The sequence below is a fragment of the Phocoena phocoena genome, chromosome 11 (genome assembly GCF_963924675.1).
Source record: "Phocoena phocoena chromosome 11, mPhoPho1.1, whole genome shotgun sequence".
Lineage (NCBI taxonomy): Eukaryota > Metazoa > Chordata > Mammalia > Artiodactyla > Phocoenidae > Phocoena > Phocoena phocoena.
The window spans coordinates 97815426-97834228 of NC_089229.1; the positions used below are offsets into that span (position 1 = coordinate 97815426).

At 40.0% G+C, this 18803-nt stretch overlaps 1 protein-coding gene across 2 annotated transcripts in view; it reads left to right on the forward strand.

Annotated features, from left to right (window-relative positions):
• The first annotated feature begins 3682 nt into the window (after positions 1–3682).
• FERRY3 (FERRY endosomal RAB5 effector complex subunit 3) overlaps positions 3683–18803 on the forward strand; it is a 36123-nt gene continuing 21002 nt past the window's right edge. Inside the window, exons 1-7 of one of the 2 annotated variants that reach the window (XM_065887647.1) lie at positions 3683–3878; positions 5808–5953; positions 8066–8247; positions 11767–11866; positions 11957–12078; positions 17482–17588; positions 17957–18154. In XM_065887647.1, the coding sequence (XP_065743719.1) occupies positions 3701–3878; positions 5808–5953; positions 8066–8247; positions 11767–11866; positions 11957–12078; positions 17482–17588; positions 17957–18154 (1033 nt within the window). In that variant the 5' untranslated portion in view covers positions 3683–3700. The remainder of the gene's footprint in view (positions 3879–5807; positions 5954–8065; positions 8248–11766; positions 11867–11956; positions 12079–17481; positions 17589–17956; positions 18155–18803) is intronic. The other variant, XM_065887646.1, reaches the window with a different exon arrangement.

The following is an 18803-nucleotide window of genomic DNA, read 5'->3' on the forward strand; positions in this document are numbered from 1 at the left end:
CCCAGTTTGTCAGTCAGTTGTTATTTCAAGTGGAAATGGTGTTCTATGAAAAAGAGGCTCACAACTCAAACAACCTCGCAAGTTGTTTTTCTTAAGACAACCATCATAGATGTGCGTGCTTTATGCGTCCTTCTCATCATCGCCTCACACAGGATATTAAAGCCAAGCATACTCTTGTTAAAAATAGAGTTGCCATATGATCCAGCAATCCCACTCCTGGGCATATACCTGGAGAAAACTCTAATTCGAAAAGATACATGCACCGCAATGTTCATAGCAACACTATTTACAATAGCCAAAGCATGGAAGCAACCTAAATGTCCACTGACAGATGTATGTATGAAGAAGTGTGGTATACATATACAATGGAATATTACTCAGCCATCAACAAGAATGAAATAATGACATTTGCAGCAACATGGCTGGGCCTAGAGATTATGATAGTAAGTGAAGTAAGTCAGAAAAAGAAAGACAAAAACCATATGATATCACTTATATGTGGAATCTAAAATATGATACCAATGAACGTATTTACAAAACAGAAACAGACTCAGAGACATAGAAAACATGGTTACCAAAGGGGAAAGGGGATGGGGAGGGATAAATTAAGAGTTTGGGATATGCAGGTACAAACTACTATAAATAAAATAGATAAACAACAAGGACCTACTGTATAGCACAGGGAGCTATATTCAACATCCTGTAATAAACCAGAATGGAAAAGAACATGAAAAAGTATATATATGTATATATAAAACTAAATCACTTTGCTGTACACCAGATACACAACATTATAAGTAATTATACTTCAATAGAATTTTTTTAAAAAATTAAAATTAAAGTAGGGCTTTCCTCCTTCTCACTCTCTCTCACATTGCCATGTTTATTTTCCATCTCCTAACTTCATTCCTTGACTAGCCTGCAACCTCCAGCACCTAGTAAATATATACCTCCAGCACAAAAGTAAATATATTCAAAACTCTACTAAATGAACGGCTGACCCTAGGCCTCCATGGTGCTCAACTGAGGTTAACTGGAGCAATAGTTTCAAACAGTACATTTAATGGAAAACACAGAGGATCTGGCGCCAGCTGGCTTAGGCTTGCGTGTTATCCTGTAACTCACTAGCTGTGTGACTGAGCTAAACTGGCTTTCGTGCCCAGAAGTTTAAATTGATAAAATAGGGAGACCCAAACTTTCTATCTCAAAGAAGTATAGGGACGAACAAATGAAATAACATGTAAGCAGAAGCTGGGGAAATGCAAAACGCTGTAACCAGGCCTTATTTGAACGGGGTGGGTAAAATAAACGGCAGTAACTGTCAAAGGAGCCAAGAGAAGGAAACAGCTTGGATGCTAGGACCTTTCCGAGGAGCGGCAGCTCTCCCTGGAGTCTAGAGCGTTTAGCTGTCGGTCCCACCATCGCTACTCTGGTCCTCGGGCCCTTCCCTCCATCCCATGCAGGTGACGCGGCCTACAGCGTCCTCCTGCCCTTCCTCCCCATCCGCGCCGGATGCCATGAACTACTCACCTCGCAGGCCGCACCATGGTCCCCTCCAAGGCTGGAAACCTGCAGCTCGCAGCCTCCTGTCGGCAGCGGCGGCGGCCGCTCCAATTCCCGCGCAAAACCAGACTCGAAACTCTCCGCCGCGCCGCCAGTCCTCCAATCCTCTCCGGCCATCCCCGCGGGCGCGCATGCGCTCTGAGAAGCGCGCGTTAGTTCACGCCCCCTCCAAGCACCGCCCTTCCGCATCCGGTCTGCCAGAGTCGAGCCGGTGCTTCGCCGCTGCACTTTCGTCACTTCTGCGCCGTCTCTGAAATGGACAATAACAGTAGAAATACACCTTCTTACACTTTTTAAATGATTCAACTCAGGTATTATGGAACAAGGGGACACTTAGACCGAGGAATTTTACACGGGGTGCCGGGAAAGAGGAAAAGATGCGGACGAATCTGCCGGAGCTGATCTTCAGGCTGTAAAAACAAGGCGGCAGTCAGCTGACGGTTCCTGCACCGCGGCTGGTTGACAGCGCCGGGAGTGCGGACGGCAGGAGACTCGGAACAAGGGGAGGTGAGCCCGCGACCCGAGCGAGGAAGCCCCCTCAGACCGAAACCCTCTAACCGGGGGCTGTTCCCCTCACTCGGCCGTGGATTCTCGGCCCTTTGTCTGCCCTCCCTTCCCTGACTCATTTAAGCCTCAGAACCTCCACTCGACTGGCTGCATGAGTTCGGTTCCGCTCTCCTCCTCGCATCCCATAATTGTACGGAAACCTTGCTTGATTTCAGCCCTGCTGTTAATAACAGCTCGGGGAGAGAGAGCTAAAGTATCAATTTGTTGAAACACAGTAAGGCTAAGGGTTGAACCAACTGAAACCAGAGCTAATGGTTTTTGTTTGCCGAAAATTATGACTCGAAACAAGATGAGACCATGAGCCCCTATTTCCGTAATTTTCAGTTCCCTGCACAATGTTTTTTTACTGTCTTTGCCTGCATCATGTGTGCTCATTTAGCAGCCTTTGATTTTTTTAATTGATATGTTCTTATAGAGCTTCCTGTTATTGTTTATTATTTTTACCAGCTTCCATTTATCGGTCATCTTAAGTTTGTCGGATGCTTCCGTATTTATTATATGATTAAGCCTAATGACAGTCCTACAAGTTAAAAGGTTTCCTGGGGCCTAGCTCAGCTGAGATGTGGCCAAGGAAAGAAGGGCAGTGAGCGTGTGCTAGGCAAAGGAAAAACATTCAGAAAGGTTGGGAGTGGAAAGAGAGGTTTGGTATTGAAAGAAGTTTAGTATGGCTGGAAAATAAAGTTTTTGGATTTGTGTGTTGGAGATGACGGGGTGCAGGTGCTGAAATAAGAGTTTGGAGGTATAAGCAGGGGCGTGGTAAGCTCCGTTAACGAGTTTGTATTGTATCCTGAGTCCTACAAGGAATGTCATAGAAAGATTTTAAGCAGACGAGCAACATGGTCAGATGTGCACTTGAAAACGATTGCTGTGACTTCAGTGTAGAGAATAGTGTGAGAACTGATTTGACGGGGAAATGCCTGGGGACAGGAGTCCAGTTAGGAGGCTAATAAGTAAATCTTCAGTTGTATTCTTTTTGACTAGATTTTCTCCTTTATGAATAGTGTCCACTTTGCCTTGTGGGCTGTCCTGTACTTTCCACTTTCTGTGTATCTTTTTCCTTCATGGAAATCTTTCCAGCACCATCTCCCTTCTCTCCACCCCCAATCAGATCTCATACCCACCACCTCTAAGCTCTTCAAGATGAATTGTTGGTCCCTGATCTGTTTCTTTGACTTTGTATTCACCAGCTGTTTCATGAACTGTATCCACCCACCATGCGTCTGTTCCTAAGAATCCTCTCTGTTCTTCTCTCCATGATCCTTACCTGTTCCTGAGAACTCTGCCTAGGAATGCTAAGTATTTTGTGGGCATAATTTTTTTCTTAAATGAAGTTTAGAAGAACCTTTTCCTTAAAAAAAGAAGCATTTTGTTTTCATCATGAAGATGAAAATGCAGGGATAAACGTAGGGAAATAGAATAATCAGCTCAGAGTCACACAAATAAAACCTGAGTGGGGGAACATCTTAGAAGTGGAACAGCAATAATGAAACATCGTGGTTTTTTTAAATGGACTTATAACCCGCTGAGTTTTTTTGTTGTTGTTAGTGCTATAGAAATCCTGCCAAAGAAGATGAAGAAAAACAGAGAAAGGTTCTGCAACAGAGAGAGGGAATTTGTGTATGAATTCAAAGTGGGAAGTCAGTGCTTAGAACTGAGGGTGCCTCTCAAATTTCCTGTTCAAGAGAATGCCAGTCATTTACATGGCCGTCTGATGCTGCTGCATGATTTACCATGCTTTATAGAAAAAGGTGAGGATTGATTTCTTTGAAAATATCACTTCGTTATTTTCCTATAGTCTCTGTCATTAGAAGTCTTATATTAGAAAACATAAACCTAAGAAGCATTGGAAACAACCACAAAATGTGAAGCTTTCAAGAATAAAAAGGTTCCCCAGACCTTTGTTTTATGGAGTGTTTTTTTCTGTATCCCTTGTAATTGTTTATTAGGCATTTTAGTATAAAAATTAAATTTAAATTAAATATGAAAAGTTACAGAGTCTGGATTAGAACTCTTAACCTCTTAATGTAGTTGGATGGATTCATAAGGTGTGTCAGCTGTCACTAGCTATGTGCTAGATGCGTTGCCCTTTTAATGATTCGGTCCTCAATTCCTGAGATGTCATGGGAGAGAAGGGGTACCTGTCTTTCAACAATCTTTGCTCACCTAAATTAATTCCATAAAGTCATTAATAAAGTGTGTATTAAACCACGTTAAAAGGTCTGTGTTCTGTCTACAGATGAGGGAAAATGTTTTAATTGAGAATATGTTGGATCATAGAAGGTCGAAGCTACAAGGGAACGTAGAAACTTTCCAGCACAATCTCACTGTACAGATAAGGAAACTGGTACCTAGAAAGGTTAAATTATTTGCCCAACGCAATGATTCTCAAAAATTGTTCCCTGATCAGCAGCTACAGTATCACTTGAGAACTTGTTAGAAATGTGGATTATTGGGCAGGCTCCACCCAATTCCCTTTGAATCAGGAACTCTGGGAGTGCATGCAGCAGTCTGTTCCAGTAAGCTCTTCAGGGAACTCTGATGCATCTTAATGCCCGAGAACCTCTGGTCCAAAGTTATATAATGACAGAGCCAAGACCAGAACCCAGGTGTCCTGGTTTCTATGCCAGTGCTCTTCAGTCAGTCTTTTTTTTTTTCTTTAAAGCGGCATAAAGCAACAAATATGTATTATCTCGTCCTTACCGTTACTGTCGTTCAGGGATGCAGGTGCAACCTAGCCGGGTGCCTCTGACTCAGGGTTTCTCATGGGGTTGCAGCCATACCATCAGTCAGGGCTACAGTCTCATCTGAAGGCTCTACTGACAGGATTGTTTCCAAGATCCCTTGTGAGGTTGTCGTCAGGCCTTGTCATGTGGGCCTCTTCATAGGGTCACCTCAGGACCTGCAGCTGGCCTCCACCAGGGCCAGCAACCTAAGAGAGTGAGGGAGCAAGGGCCCAAGATGAAAGCCATGGTCTTCTTATATCCTCAAAGCAGTCTCTGAATAGTTGGAATTGTAGGTCATCTGAAATAAATCAGTTTTAATATGCTAATCACTAAATTTCTCTCTCAGATTCAAAGACTGTTACAATATATACCCTTGAAAGTTAAATAGGAAACTCATTTAAATACAGAAACCTTTAGCCGCTCTAAATCTGTAGGAGGTCTTTATGTGCTTTTCCCTACTCACTTTCAGATAAAGAATCAGGCTTAAGAAATTAACATTTAAAATTTTTTTTAAGATTTGTTTTTGATGTGGACCATTTTTAAAGTCTTATTGAATTTGTTACATTATTGCTTCTGTTTTATGTTTTGGTTTTTTGGCCGTGAGTAATGTGGGATCTTAGCTCCCCAACCAGGGATTAACCCACACCCCCTGCATTGGAAGGCTTAACCACTGGACGGCCAGGGAAGTCCCAACATTTTAAATTAGTATCAGGGTTGTATATCAGAGTTAAGAATTTTGACCATTCAATAACCTGTGATTGTAAAGAAGAATAATTGTGAGGTTAGTTAAATGATCCCCTAAGCTGATTTTATTTTAGTTTGACACTCTCTTAAGGGTTAAGGGTATTCTCATTCTGTTAAGACACTATTTTAGTTAGACATTGGAATGCTTAGCCAGGTAAAATGTTCCCTCTTTATGTGTACTGACAATGGTATTTGTTGTCCCTGTTACAGACTTAAAAGAAGCTCTGAGCCAGTTTATCGAAGAAGAATCCCTCAAAGATTATGACAGAGATGCTGAAGCAGCCCTGGAAGCTGTGAAGTCAGGTGAAGTAGATTTACATCAGCTGGCAAGTACCTGGGCCAAAGCTTATGCGGAGGTAAAAAAAAATAGATCACATTGTAAATTTTGAGGATATTCTGAACTTTGATGAAGATTTCTTTCCTTACAGCTTTATTGAGATGTAGCTGACGTGCAACATCGTGTAAGCTTGAGGCATACAGCATAGTGCTTTGATTTACACACATCACAAAGTGATTATCACAAATTTAGTGAACATCCATCCTCTCACATAGATACAAAATTAAAGAAATAGAAAATGAAATACTTTTTTTGTGCGGAGAACGCTTAGGATTTACTCTCAACAACTTTCATATATACCCTAAGGCAGTGTTAATTATATTTATTACATTGTACATTACATGCCTCGTACTTATTATAACTGGAAGTTTGCATCTTTTGATTGTAGTCATCCAGTTTCCCCTTCCCCCATCCCCAGCCTCAGTTAACTGCAAATCTGATCCCTTTTCCTGTGATTTTGTTTGTTTGTTTTTAAAGTATAGTGATGGAGGAGACAGAGAAGTCCAGATGGGCCTGGATGTGGAGTAGTTTCTCCACAGGCCCTTACTCAGTGCCCATTCCTCTCGGCTGTCACAGTCCCCTTTTTAGGGTCACCTCTCCTGAGGGAATATGGCGCGAATTAGGTCAAATAAGAACTCCGTTCAGTGCTTCTCGTGTAGGTAGCTTCTGCCTATTCACAAGGCTCCCTCTAGGCTGGGTTTTAAATTGATGCTGAAAATTATGTAGTGAGCAGACCTGGTTCATGGGGTTTCCAAATGTCTGGTGTTACGTAGGGCCCAGCAGATCCCCGTGATTTGGCCCTGGCTCCTTCCTGCAAAACTTCAGCCCGAGCCTGATGTGAATTTGGAACAAGGCTTAAGTCACATGGGCTGGTTATCATTTCTAGAGCAGTGCCGGGGTCTAGAGATGTAGAGCAGTTACGAGAATGCGGGTTCGGGTTTTCAGAGGCGTGGGGTAGATGAAATCCGCCTTCTAGATTCAGCTGGTCTTCTGAAACTCTTCTCTCCTGATCTGGCAGCCGATGAAGTATAAGTGAAAGGAAACAAGGGGAAAAGTTTACCCTATTGACCCAGTTCAAAATACCTGTTTCTGTCATTTATCCATTTGTTTTATTTAAGGTAAATTATTACTTAGTCCTGTCACAGATTCCAGTTTTTGACATTTTCACTTTGAAAAGGGAAGAATTTAGATGATTCTTTTTTATAGATGTCTGTCTGCAAAGATCAATAATAGAAAAAATATTTCCACTTTTGCCTTTAAATTGTATGACCTTTGACAGGGGACTTGCCAGCATGCCAGTTTCCTCCCCTGGAGAGCACTGTGTGTGTCAGATGTGCTGGCACGGCGCACGTCTGGGGACAGGCGTCTGTCCCCTGGATGGATTTGTGTGTGTGCTTGGGGTATCTCCATTCTGCCTCTCTGCATGTTTCTCTTTTTCTTGTTTATTGGTGTTTACTCAGCCCCTTTATCATTTTGATAGCTACTGTTTTCATACACTTTAAAACATGCTTACATTTTATAAAGAAAACAATACTTGCAAAGTTCAGAGTAAGAAAATTGCAAATGCACATCTTGATATAAAATCCTGTGCATGAATTGGGTTTTCAAGGTCAGTGTTATTGCATAGGTAACCTCATTCTCTAAATATATAGCCTACAAAACCTTTCGTAGCAATATATTAATAATGGAAAGCCCCTTCTGATTATATAATTAATATATGCAAGTTATTCTGTATGCAGCACCTTAGAATACAAAGTAAAGGTCTTCAGAAGTCCCACTCTGCCAAAACAGCCCCTTTGAGCGTGTTTGGGTTTCACAGAAATGGGATCTCAGCCTACTCACCACTTTTTTTTAATTTTTATTGTGGGCACTTCCTATTTCTTCCTCCACATTAACGCCTTCCCCTTACCCCTGCCTCCAGGTAACCCACATTAACAACTTAGTTGACATCTTTCTGTATTTTTTTGTATATTCAGATAATCCTATGTAACCTATATACACATATATAGATGGAGGGTCTTTCTGTCCTTTGATGTACAGAAATGGAATCATAATATATGCACTTCTCTAGTAGTGTGTTAAATAAAAATACTACATCAGGATTTAAGACTGTTCGTGTCTCATCTCGTAGACCACATTAGAGCATGCAAGACCCGAGGAGCCCAGCTGGGATGAAGACTTCGCAGACGTGTACCATGACCTAATCCATTCTCCTGCCTCTGAAACTCTCCTAAATTTGGAACACAATTACTTTGTTAGTATCTCAGAACTGATTGGCGAAAGAGATGTGGAGCTGAAAAAATTACGAGAGAGGTATTTCAGAGTTCTTGCATTATCATAATTAAATGTTACGTCATCAAATGTTGATGGGCTGCAGAACAGCTTGTTCTCATTTTGTTATAAAATGGAAGAATAGAATAAAAAGAATCTTTAACCTTAGAAATTAATTTTCTTATGCGTTTAAATCTGTCATTTCATCTGGGAAGATGAGGTCCTCATAGGTTTATAGAACTTCTCCAGTGATTTACCTAAACAATTACGGTGGTCTTATCTATTCTTAGTTCTAATAAGAGGAATAGCTCACCTCTTTTGAAGGTCTGCTTTGTTCCAGGCACTGTGCAAAGTGCTTTGGATGCTGTCTTAGTTCAGGCTGCTGTTGGGAAAAAAAAATACCACAGACTGGGTGGCTTAAACAACAGAAATTGATTTCTCACCGTCTGGAGGCTGGGTAGTCCGAGATCAAGGTGCCAGCAGACTCCGTGTCTGCTGAGGACCCGCTGCCTGGCTTGCAGACCGTGCCTTCTTAATGTCGCTCACATGGCGTTTCCTCAGTGCGGGCTCCTGGTGTGTTGCTCGTAGACAGACAGCTGTATCACCTCTTCTTCTAGGCACTAATTCCATCAGGACGGCTCCAACCTCTTGAGCTCACCTAAACCTACTTACCTCCCAAAGGCCCCACCTCCGGATACCATTGCATTGAGGGTTAGGGTTTCAACATATGAATTCTGGGGAGATACAAACATGCAGTCCATAACCGATGCCCTGTCTCACTTGATCTCTTAGCACAATCCTACTGTTATCATCCCCATTTTACTGAGCCAAAAATTTGATTTTCTTCTAGTTCTTTATTATGTAGACAATAATATCGTGAACATACTTTAAGAATGAAATAGAGATTAGATTTTTTTAAATATGTAAGAGTATAATTACCTAACAATAATGAATTACCTTCTGTTGAACTACATTTGTTTGATTTTTGCTACCAGGGCTTCAAATAATATAATCTTCATCTCATTCTGAATCTGTCCTTGGATCTCAGGTCTTCTGGGACTGCACTCATTCTGCCCATCTAGGTGTATTAGAAAATGCCCAGCCTGGCTCTCTGTAGTTCATGTCAGTAGCCATCACTCCTGCTTTCATTCAGCTGGTGAGCTGCTCTAAACTGTGGTCGACTTTGCTGCCTGCTCACTCCACCTCCCAGAAAATTTCATCTCTGGCCATCAATATTCTACAATTGTTTTTTTTCTAAATTGGAAGAAGATTCTCATTCCACAAAACTCTTCAGTTTTGGGGAATCTGAATTAACATACTAATTATCTGCATTTACTGGTACTTCATATACATTTTCTGTCGTGGAACGGTTTTTCATCGGGGTTTGTTTTGGTTTATGTTTTTTTTTTTTTTTTTTTTTTGTGGTACGCGGGCCTCTCACTGTTGTGGCCTCTCCCGTTGCGGAGCACAGGCTCCGGACGCACAGGCTCAGCGGCCATGGGTCACGGACCCAGCTGCTCCGCGGCATGTGGGATCTTCCCGGACCGGGGCACGAACCCGTGTCCCCTGCATCGGCAGGCGGACTCTCAACCACTGCGCCACAAGGGAAGCCCTATGTTATTTTTTGAAATGTCCTTTGGCCAGACTTCTTGATGGGGCTTTGCTTTTTCCCACCTAAACGTATAAACGTTATTTGAATACATTTATTTTAAGAACAGTTTTATAGTTTCTTTTTCACAAGTCCAAACTGGTAGCTTAAAAAATAAAAATAAGCTATGTTCCCTTTAAGGTAGGTAATATTTTTTGCAAAGGTGAACAGTATAACTAAAGGTGAGTTGGAGTTCATTGATGGAAGTTCACCCACAATTTTGGTGCTTAATTCATTTATCTAAGTCATGAGCAGAAGTGACACCTTTTCTCATTTCTCCTTTCATTTTAATTCCATTTTACATTTTTAAAATAACTTTTCTCAGTACAGCATCAATAGTTATAATGATCTTCTTCCCTAAGTTTGTTCGAGATAATATACAAGTTGTCAGAATCACCCCACCAGACATACTGAGCCAATAGATAGTATTTCATCTGAAAAATAATAAAATTTTCTTTGATCTTAATCATAGAAAAAATATATTGTATCATTAACTATTTGCACTTTTAAAACATTTAGGGTGAAATAAATGTTTGTGACATTTTATTTGTTGAATTTTTATTTATTGGTCTTCTTTTTCCTCACTGGAAATTTGCTTCTTTTAGCAAATCAGATTCAAGATATTTCTTTGAAACTTAAAAGTGGCAATGATACTCTTTATCCACTAGAGGGAACATGTGTAATATAAAATATTAATATATTTGTATCGAAGTTTATATTTATTAATGCTTAGTAGTTATTTCTGTTTTAAATAACAATCTTACTTGCAAGCACATCCTTCACCTGACCTCTAGTAGTTATTAAAAAATTAATGGGGTCACCTGCCCACTTATAGTTAAGTAGGAATTAAGTGATATTGAATATTTAATACTAGAAGGTATACATAGAAATGTATAGAAGTATAACATATGAATGAGTTTCATTTATCATATACATGTAAGTATCTTAATCAGTTGTTATAAATAAGTATAAGTTCTCTTTTAAGAGCAATTTACTTAAATTGACTAGAATGATAGTAAAATCCTTTTAGTTCATGTCTGTGTTTCGTTGTTTACAAGTTTGTTTGAAATATGTTTCAGAACAAATTTTTTAAATACATTTTTATTAGAAGATAATTTTAATGAGCTTACTAAAATATAATACACATACAGAAAAGGCAATAAACAATAGGTGTACAGCTCCGTACATTTTCACAAAGTAAGTGCACCCATGTGCTCATCTCCCAGATCAAGAAATGATTTCCAGCCCTACAGAAGGCTCCCTCCTGCCCATCCGGCAGTCACCACCCATTTCCCCCGTAAATAACCATTATCTGAACTTCTAACACCACTGATTAGTTTTTCCCGTAGAGAAAACCATTCTTAATTTCTGCATGTTTATTTGGATAAATGAAGAAGACTAAAATGTATCTTCAGAATGTATTTCATATTCCTCTAAAAAGGGAACCCTGTGACTTAATACCAGCTTGATTCTTAGAACCTAACTGGCAGCTTCTGGTTATAATATAAAGTACCTTTTGAAGTCACTTTAACTCATGTTCAAATAAACAGAAAATGTATTTAAGCTGGAATTGCAGAGTATCTTCTTAGTGTAAATCTGCAGCCTCTTAAATATTAGCCGTGGAAGTTGAAAGATCACCTAGATTTTGAATGCTTTCATTTGTGCACTAAACTTAGATTCCAGTTTAACTGCACGAATGACGTTGTTGATGTTATATGACATTATCATCATTATTTCCACAGCTCCATTGGCAAGGCTTCAAAGTGCCTTCCAGGTAATATAGTTGCCCTAACTGGACATAGTCCTAGAAAGCAAAAATTTTCTTTTGACTTTGTAGAGGTGGTTCAATAAATCCAGAGTGGTTGTGTTAAAAATTTGATGAATACATCTGATCTGCTTTATTTATGGTTCAGACAAGGCATTGAAATGGAAAAAGTGATGCAGGAACTGGGAAAATCACTGACAGATCAAGATGTAAATTCACTGGCTGCTCAGCATTTCGAATCCCAGCAGGTGAGTGAAGTATAATGACGTTTGGATTGCATTTTCCACTTATTTATTTTTGTAAAAGAAGTAGTTAGTCAGTGTACTGTCTCTTTTTAGGACTTGGAAAATAAATGGTCCAATGAATTAAAACAGTCGACTGCCATTCAAAAGCAAGAGTATCAGGAATGGGTGATGAAACTTCATCAAGACCTAAAAAACCCCCAAAACAGCTCTCTCAGGTATTAATCGGGTGTTGTTTTTATTAGATGAAGGTCATTGTCAGTAATAGTTTGTATTTATTGTAAAACTGGACCTTTTTAGTTGTAGATAGTTTTAAGTTGCCGGTGAAAATTCAAGATAATTTATACTTCCTGTAACACCTTTCATTTTATAGACTTTATGTGGATGATTTGCGGGGTGGGGCGGGTAACTGGCTGTTTTACAGTAGTGATTTCCCTGCTAGAACTTAGCCGTAAATCTTGTGGGTGTGTATACCTAAATACCGCCATCACTGTCTCTTGTTTCCTTAAGTTGGTTTCCTTTCAGTGCAATACACACTGGTCGACTGCACCTTAAATGCCAAGCACTCTTTAAGCAGAAGAGCAAAAAAAAGATAACTGCCCATGTTAGCTTATATTCTAGAGACACTGACCTGTGAATAAAACAGTACTGTACAGAATGATGTGTGCAGTAACAGAAGCATGAACAAGGTACCAAAACAGTCTAGAGGACTTTCCATAAGCCACAATTTGTGTGGTGCCTTATGGCCTAAATACATTGTGTTTCATGGGTTGCCCTAGAGCTCGACAGTGCCTGTTCTTTCCTGGCTGTGTACTCACCTTTGAGAATTTCTTCTTTCAAATCCTAAAGTATATCCGATTGGGAATATATTTAGTACAGTATAATAATCCTGTTTCCAGCATCTTCTAGTGTATGCTATAAACATTTAGATATTGCCCTTTATTTGTCTAATGTCATTCTCCCCCACCTGTCTTGCCTTGAAGACAAAAACCATGTCTGTTCTTCTGCTGTTGTATACCCAGGTCTTTGTCAAGTGTCTAGGTCTTGACACAGGCATATAAATAAATATTGATGGGATGGGTGTAAACCAGGCAGATGGATGGATTATCATTAAACTATTTACCTGACACAGTCTGTATCATCTCTTATTATAATCTGTCATTTGTGTTGTAGTTTTCCCCGGGCCAACACCTTAGAAATATTTAAACAATTTTTTATAATTAGAAATGGGATAACCTCCTGGACACTAACATATATATGTACCCCTCATTTCAAGTGAAAATAGTGCTGAACACAATACAAAGGGACAGGTGAGGCGACAGACAGGCTGGGAACACCTGTGTACTATAAGGTCCAATGGTGTTTCTCAAATTGCTGGTTGCAGTCTGCCAGGGACCATGCTGGATCCTTTACTTTCCAATTGGACTTTTAAAAATGACAATAAAATGGAATGGAATTAAATGGAACAGAACTGAGTAGAATAGACTAGGGAAAAAATTGTCAGCACGTTACTCATGTGTGCATTGAGCCACAATGTGAAATACGTACTCTATACTGTGGTCAGAAAAGTAGGAAGTCATCAACCTATGGACGCTAAGAAAGCCCCTTGCTACAAAAATTATCTCCTGCTTTGCTACTCTAGTTTCAGAAATTCATTCTATAGGATCAATTCCTTTGTGTAAATACTGGCCTCTAGCTGCTGCTGCTTTAAAAACCAAATATTCCTGGGAAAGAGTATCTTCACTGTGATTGGGTTAGCTTGCTTTCCTTTTTGATAGAGATTTCCTTGGGGAGCAGAAACCTGTTTTCAACATAACTACGTATAGAACTCCTGTATGAGATTGATCCATTTAAAAAATTTATTTGTTTACTTATTTTTTTAACATCTTTATTGGAGTATAATTGCTTTACAATGGTGTGTTAGTTGCTGCTGTATAACAAAGTGAATCAGCTGTACATATACATATATCCCCATATCTCCTCCCTCTTGTGTCTCCCTCCCACCCTCCCTACCCCACCCCTCTAGGTGATCACAGAGCACCGAACTGATCTCCCTGTGCTATGCAGCTGCTTCCCACTGGCTATCTGTTTTACATTTGGTAGTGTATATATGTCCGTTTTTGCCCTTTTGTTTAAAGTCAGGTCTATTGAAGGATAAATTACATAAAGTAAAAGTCACTTATTTTAGGTTTACATTTTGATGAGTTTTGACAAACTTAATTAGTCATGAAACCATCACTGCAATCAAGACATAGCATTTCCTTTTTATACCTTTATATTAACCCCCCTTCCCCTTGCCCAGCTTGTGGCAACCTGCTCTGATTTCTGTCCCTGTAATTTTGATTTTTACAGAATGTCATATAAATGGAATCAAACTGTATGTAGCAGTTTGTGTCTTGCTTCCTTCACTTGACATAACGCTTTTGAGACTCATTCATGTTGTTGCATTTATGAGTGGTTCTTCCCTTTTTATTGCTCTGTTATTCTTTGTTTATCCATTCACTCAGTGGCGGACATTCAAAGTATTTCGGCAATTATAAATAAAGCGGCTATTAACATTCACATACTGGTCTTTCTATAGACATATGTTTATAATTTTCTTATGTAAATACCTAGGAGTGGGATTGCTGGAAAACATGGGAAGTAAAATCCATGGTGTGCTTAATTTTATAAGATGCTGGTTCTCCAAAGTGGCTGTACCATCTTGCACTCCCAGCACCACTGTGGGAGGGTCCCAGGGGCTCCTCACCCTCATCAGCACCTGGTGTTGATATCTAGCAATTCTAGTAGGTTTTGTAGTGGTGTCTCGTTGTGGTTTTACTTTGCATTTCCCGGACGGCTACTAACATTGAACATTTTTTCACGTGCTGATCTTCTATCCATACCTCTTCTTTTTTTTTTCCATTATTATTATTGAGTTGTGAAAGTTCTCTATACATTCTGGATACAGGTCTATCATCAGATATGTGTTTTACAAATATTTTCTCTCACCCTGTGGCTTGTTGTTTCATTTTCTTAATGGTTTCTTTTGAAGAGCAAAGTTTTTCATTTTAATTAAGTGCAATTTATCAATTTTTAAATGGTTTGTTTCTTATCTCAGTTATCATTGCCTAATTCAAGATCACAAAGATTTTCTCCTATGTTTTCTTCTAGAAATTTTTTTTTTTTTTTTTTTTTGCCGTACGCGGGCCTCTCACTGTCATGGCCTCTCCCGTTGCGGAGCACAGGCTCCGGACACGCAGGCTCAGCGGCCATGGCTCACGGGCCCAGCCGCTCCGCGGCATGTGGGATCTTCCCGGACCGGGGCACGAACCCGTGTCCCCTGCATCGGCAGGCGGACTCTCAACCACTGCGCCACCAGGGAAGCCCTAGAAATTTTATAGTTCCAACTTATACATGTGACTTATGATGTATTATTTCATATATATTATATGTAAATTTAAATATATCCACTATAAAGTAGTAAATAAATACATCCACAATATATATATGTTGGTCTGTAACGTTGTTTTTCTTATAGTATCTTCATGTGGTTTTTTTTTTTTTTTTTTTTTTTTTTTTCTTCATGTGGTTTTGACATCAGCGTAATGGTGGCATCATAAAATGATGGGGGGTCGGCTGATGAGCCTGTCAAAGGAATTGACGTCTGTGATCATCGAACTGATAACATGTTTTATTTCTAGTACTTCCCTCTTTGCCGAAATTCCTTATCTGTCCTTGTGTGTTGTTTTACACTAAATCTTTCAGCGTATTAGTCATAGTTATTTGAAAGTCCCTTCCTTTTAGCCCCAGTATCTGGGTCATCTCTAAGTCTGTTTCTGTTGATTACTTTCTCTCTTGACAGTGGGTTATTTATTTATTTATTTTCGCTTGCTTTGTTGGGTCTTTCCCCCTCTCTGTTTCTCTCTCTCTTTTTTAAACTGAATGCTGGCTGTTGTGTGTATTAGAAAAGAAAAGACTGAGGTCAACAGTACTTATGCCCAGAAATGAGCAGGCCGTTAACGTGAAGGTTATGGAAATTTAGTCAGCAGTCGGGCTGTGTTTGGTTTCTGCTCTTCAGTCCACCATAGGCTTCATTTTCTACAGCAGTGCACTGCTGCCACTTTGTATTGAGAGTAGGGCTTTGGCTTCTAGACTGTTCTCCTCTGTCATCCTGCTCCACCCTCAGCTTTCAGTAGCCTTTGCAGGCCTGTGCCACAGCAGGAGGTCCCCGTGTGTGCTGTTGCTCTGCCCACCCGCCAGCAGCAGACTGACGTTGTTGTAACTTGATGCCAGGCTCCTGGTCGGGGGTGGGAGGTGGGTCTCTGTGGTCTTTGTCCAGCTTCAGTCTTAGCCTGAGTCCAGCAGATCTGGGCCTTGGGCTTGGGGCACTCGTAGCACATCTGCCCGTGCCACCGAGTGGGCTGTCTCTTCGCTTGTCCTGCCCCCAAGGTTTTCTTGGAGGCGCCTGGTGGAGGCCCACAGGAAAGAGTTTGCAAGAGCATATGCAAAGTCCCCCGGTGCCTGGAGCTCATAGCTGTTCTAAATGGACATGCTAGCCCATACTTGACCTTCAAGAATTTGTTAAAATTTTAGCTGATTTTTTCTTACCCTCTTACATACATTACAGCAACCTATTTCTGCTGTGCTCTGCCCAAACTGAAAGCTATCTGTGTGTCCTGTCTCTCCTTCTAAAGCATGTCACGCTTTAGAATTCAGCTTCTTGGTTGCCTTGTTACCTCGAATCTCTGATGAGCTCCAGAAAAGTTATGATCTTATAGGTAATCTGAGCTTTTCTTGCTGTTAGCATGGGAACATCATTGTCTTGTGGCTTTCTGTGTCCTAAGCTGAGGATATTTTATTAATATAAATTTATATGGATTTACTTTGGGGTTTAAATTTGCCATCTTTACTAATGAAGTCAACCAGTGATGCTAATGAGACTGTTTGGATTTACCCCAAAAATGTAGTCAGGGGAGTGGATGACTGTTCCAGACTTACACCATCTTCAGCTCACCATGAAATTTGAATTGAGCAGTTGTACAGTTCTGGCGCCTCCACGGAAACCTTTTCCGGAAGCGCAAGGGCAGAGTAGAGCAAAGAGAGAAGTCCTTTAATGGGAGACCGTTGGTGGTGAAAAAACAGGAAACGGTAAAACAACAAAAAAAAGAGAGGATATGAATACATCAAAACGAACTACATCTTTTTTTATTATTTGACATTTTAATTTTCATTTCTATCACTTCACTTATTTTCTAGTTTCGCCAGCCCTAAGGCTGATACAGGATATATTAAAATGTCATTTTAAACATGTTAATGTTAGTCACTTCATTTAATCATTCTCTTAGGCTACTAAGAAATATTAAATGATGACATATTATTGATACTGTAATGACTAAAAAAATATGCATCACTTACTGAAAGAAATAACCAAAGAAATGAAAGAATAGGTAAGAATTTTACAACCTGTGTTAATGATCTTACTTGTCCCCATGGATAAAGGATAAATTTAGGAATAAATTAAGTGCTGCTTTCTGCTGTTTCATCTCATTTAACTGTAAAGCTTTCTTTCCTTTAGGAAACGTTTTTGACAAACATACAAAAAAGAAAAAAAAGCATATCAATAATTTTTTCAATTTCAGTGAGGAAATTAAAGTTCAACCAAGTCAGCTCAGAGAATCCGCTGAAGCAAATGGAAGGATTTATGAGGAACAGAGAAAGTTAGAAGAAAGTTTTACCATTCACTTAGGTAAGTATATTAATTTTTTGCAGTCACAATTTATTGTAACCTGTGAAACTTTTTTTTAATGCTGTAGGAGAAAAATCCCTAGCGTGTGAGTAGAATATACCCAGGTTCTTTTTATTAAAAATTGTGTTCTGCTTCAAGAAAGCCTATAGTTTATTGGCTATAAGTTTTCTATTTTAGCTCATGTATTATTTCTCTGCAAATAGAAAGATGCAATGTTAATAGTTATTCAAATAGAAAATTGCAAAAGGCCCATTTTAATTATTCGTAGCACAGATGTAACTGGATTCTTGCCACAGAGATTTGCCTCCTGCCCAGCTGGCTTTCTGCAGCTGTCTAAGTATCTTTCTGGGCTTTTTGCCTACCCCCAGGAGCCCAGTTGAAGACCATGCATAACCTGAGGTTGCTGAGAGCAGATATGCTGGATTTCTGTAAGCACAAGAGGAGCCACCGAAGCGGTGTGAAGCTCCACCGGCTCCAGACAGCACTGTCGCTTTACTCCACGTCCCTCTGTGGCCTGGTGTTGCTAGTGGATAACCGAATCAATTCATATAGTGGTATTAAAAGAGGTAAGTTAACATTATGCATATTTATGCCATTAAAGTTCTCCATTTAATGCCATTCTAAAAAGAAAGGAATTAGTGAAAAACTTTAAAAAAGGCTTGAGTCACCCCAGTATTCAAGTAGACCAAACAGCACACATACCCAGACACTGCCATTTGAGGTTTGTTTCATACTTTAGCAGGCCTCGGGTGCTTCAGGGTGTTTCATTTTTCTTAAAATTCTATCACATTGTAGATAATACTCTTACAGGATCCTTGTATCAAGGTATAACAAAAAGAATAATCAAGATATAAATGTAGGGGCTTCCCTGGTGGCGCAGTGGTTGAGAGTCCGCCTGTCGATGCAGGGGACACGGGTTCGTGCCCTGCTCTGGGAAGATCCCATATGCCACGGAGAGGCTAGGCCGGTGAGCCATGGCAGCTGAGCCTGCGAGTCCGGAGCCTGTGCTCCGCAACGGGAGAGGCCACAACAGTGAGAGGCCCGCGTACCGCAAAAAAAAAAAAAAAAAAAACGATATAAATGTATTTTTCAAAAAGGAGCAGATCCTGACTCAGTGAATTTTAGTTCATCCATTTATCCTTTTTTTTCTTTCTTTTTTTAAATAACCTATTTCTTAAATATGCTAGGTAAAATTCTACTTTCCCTCTTAGTACA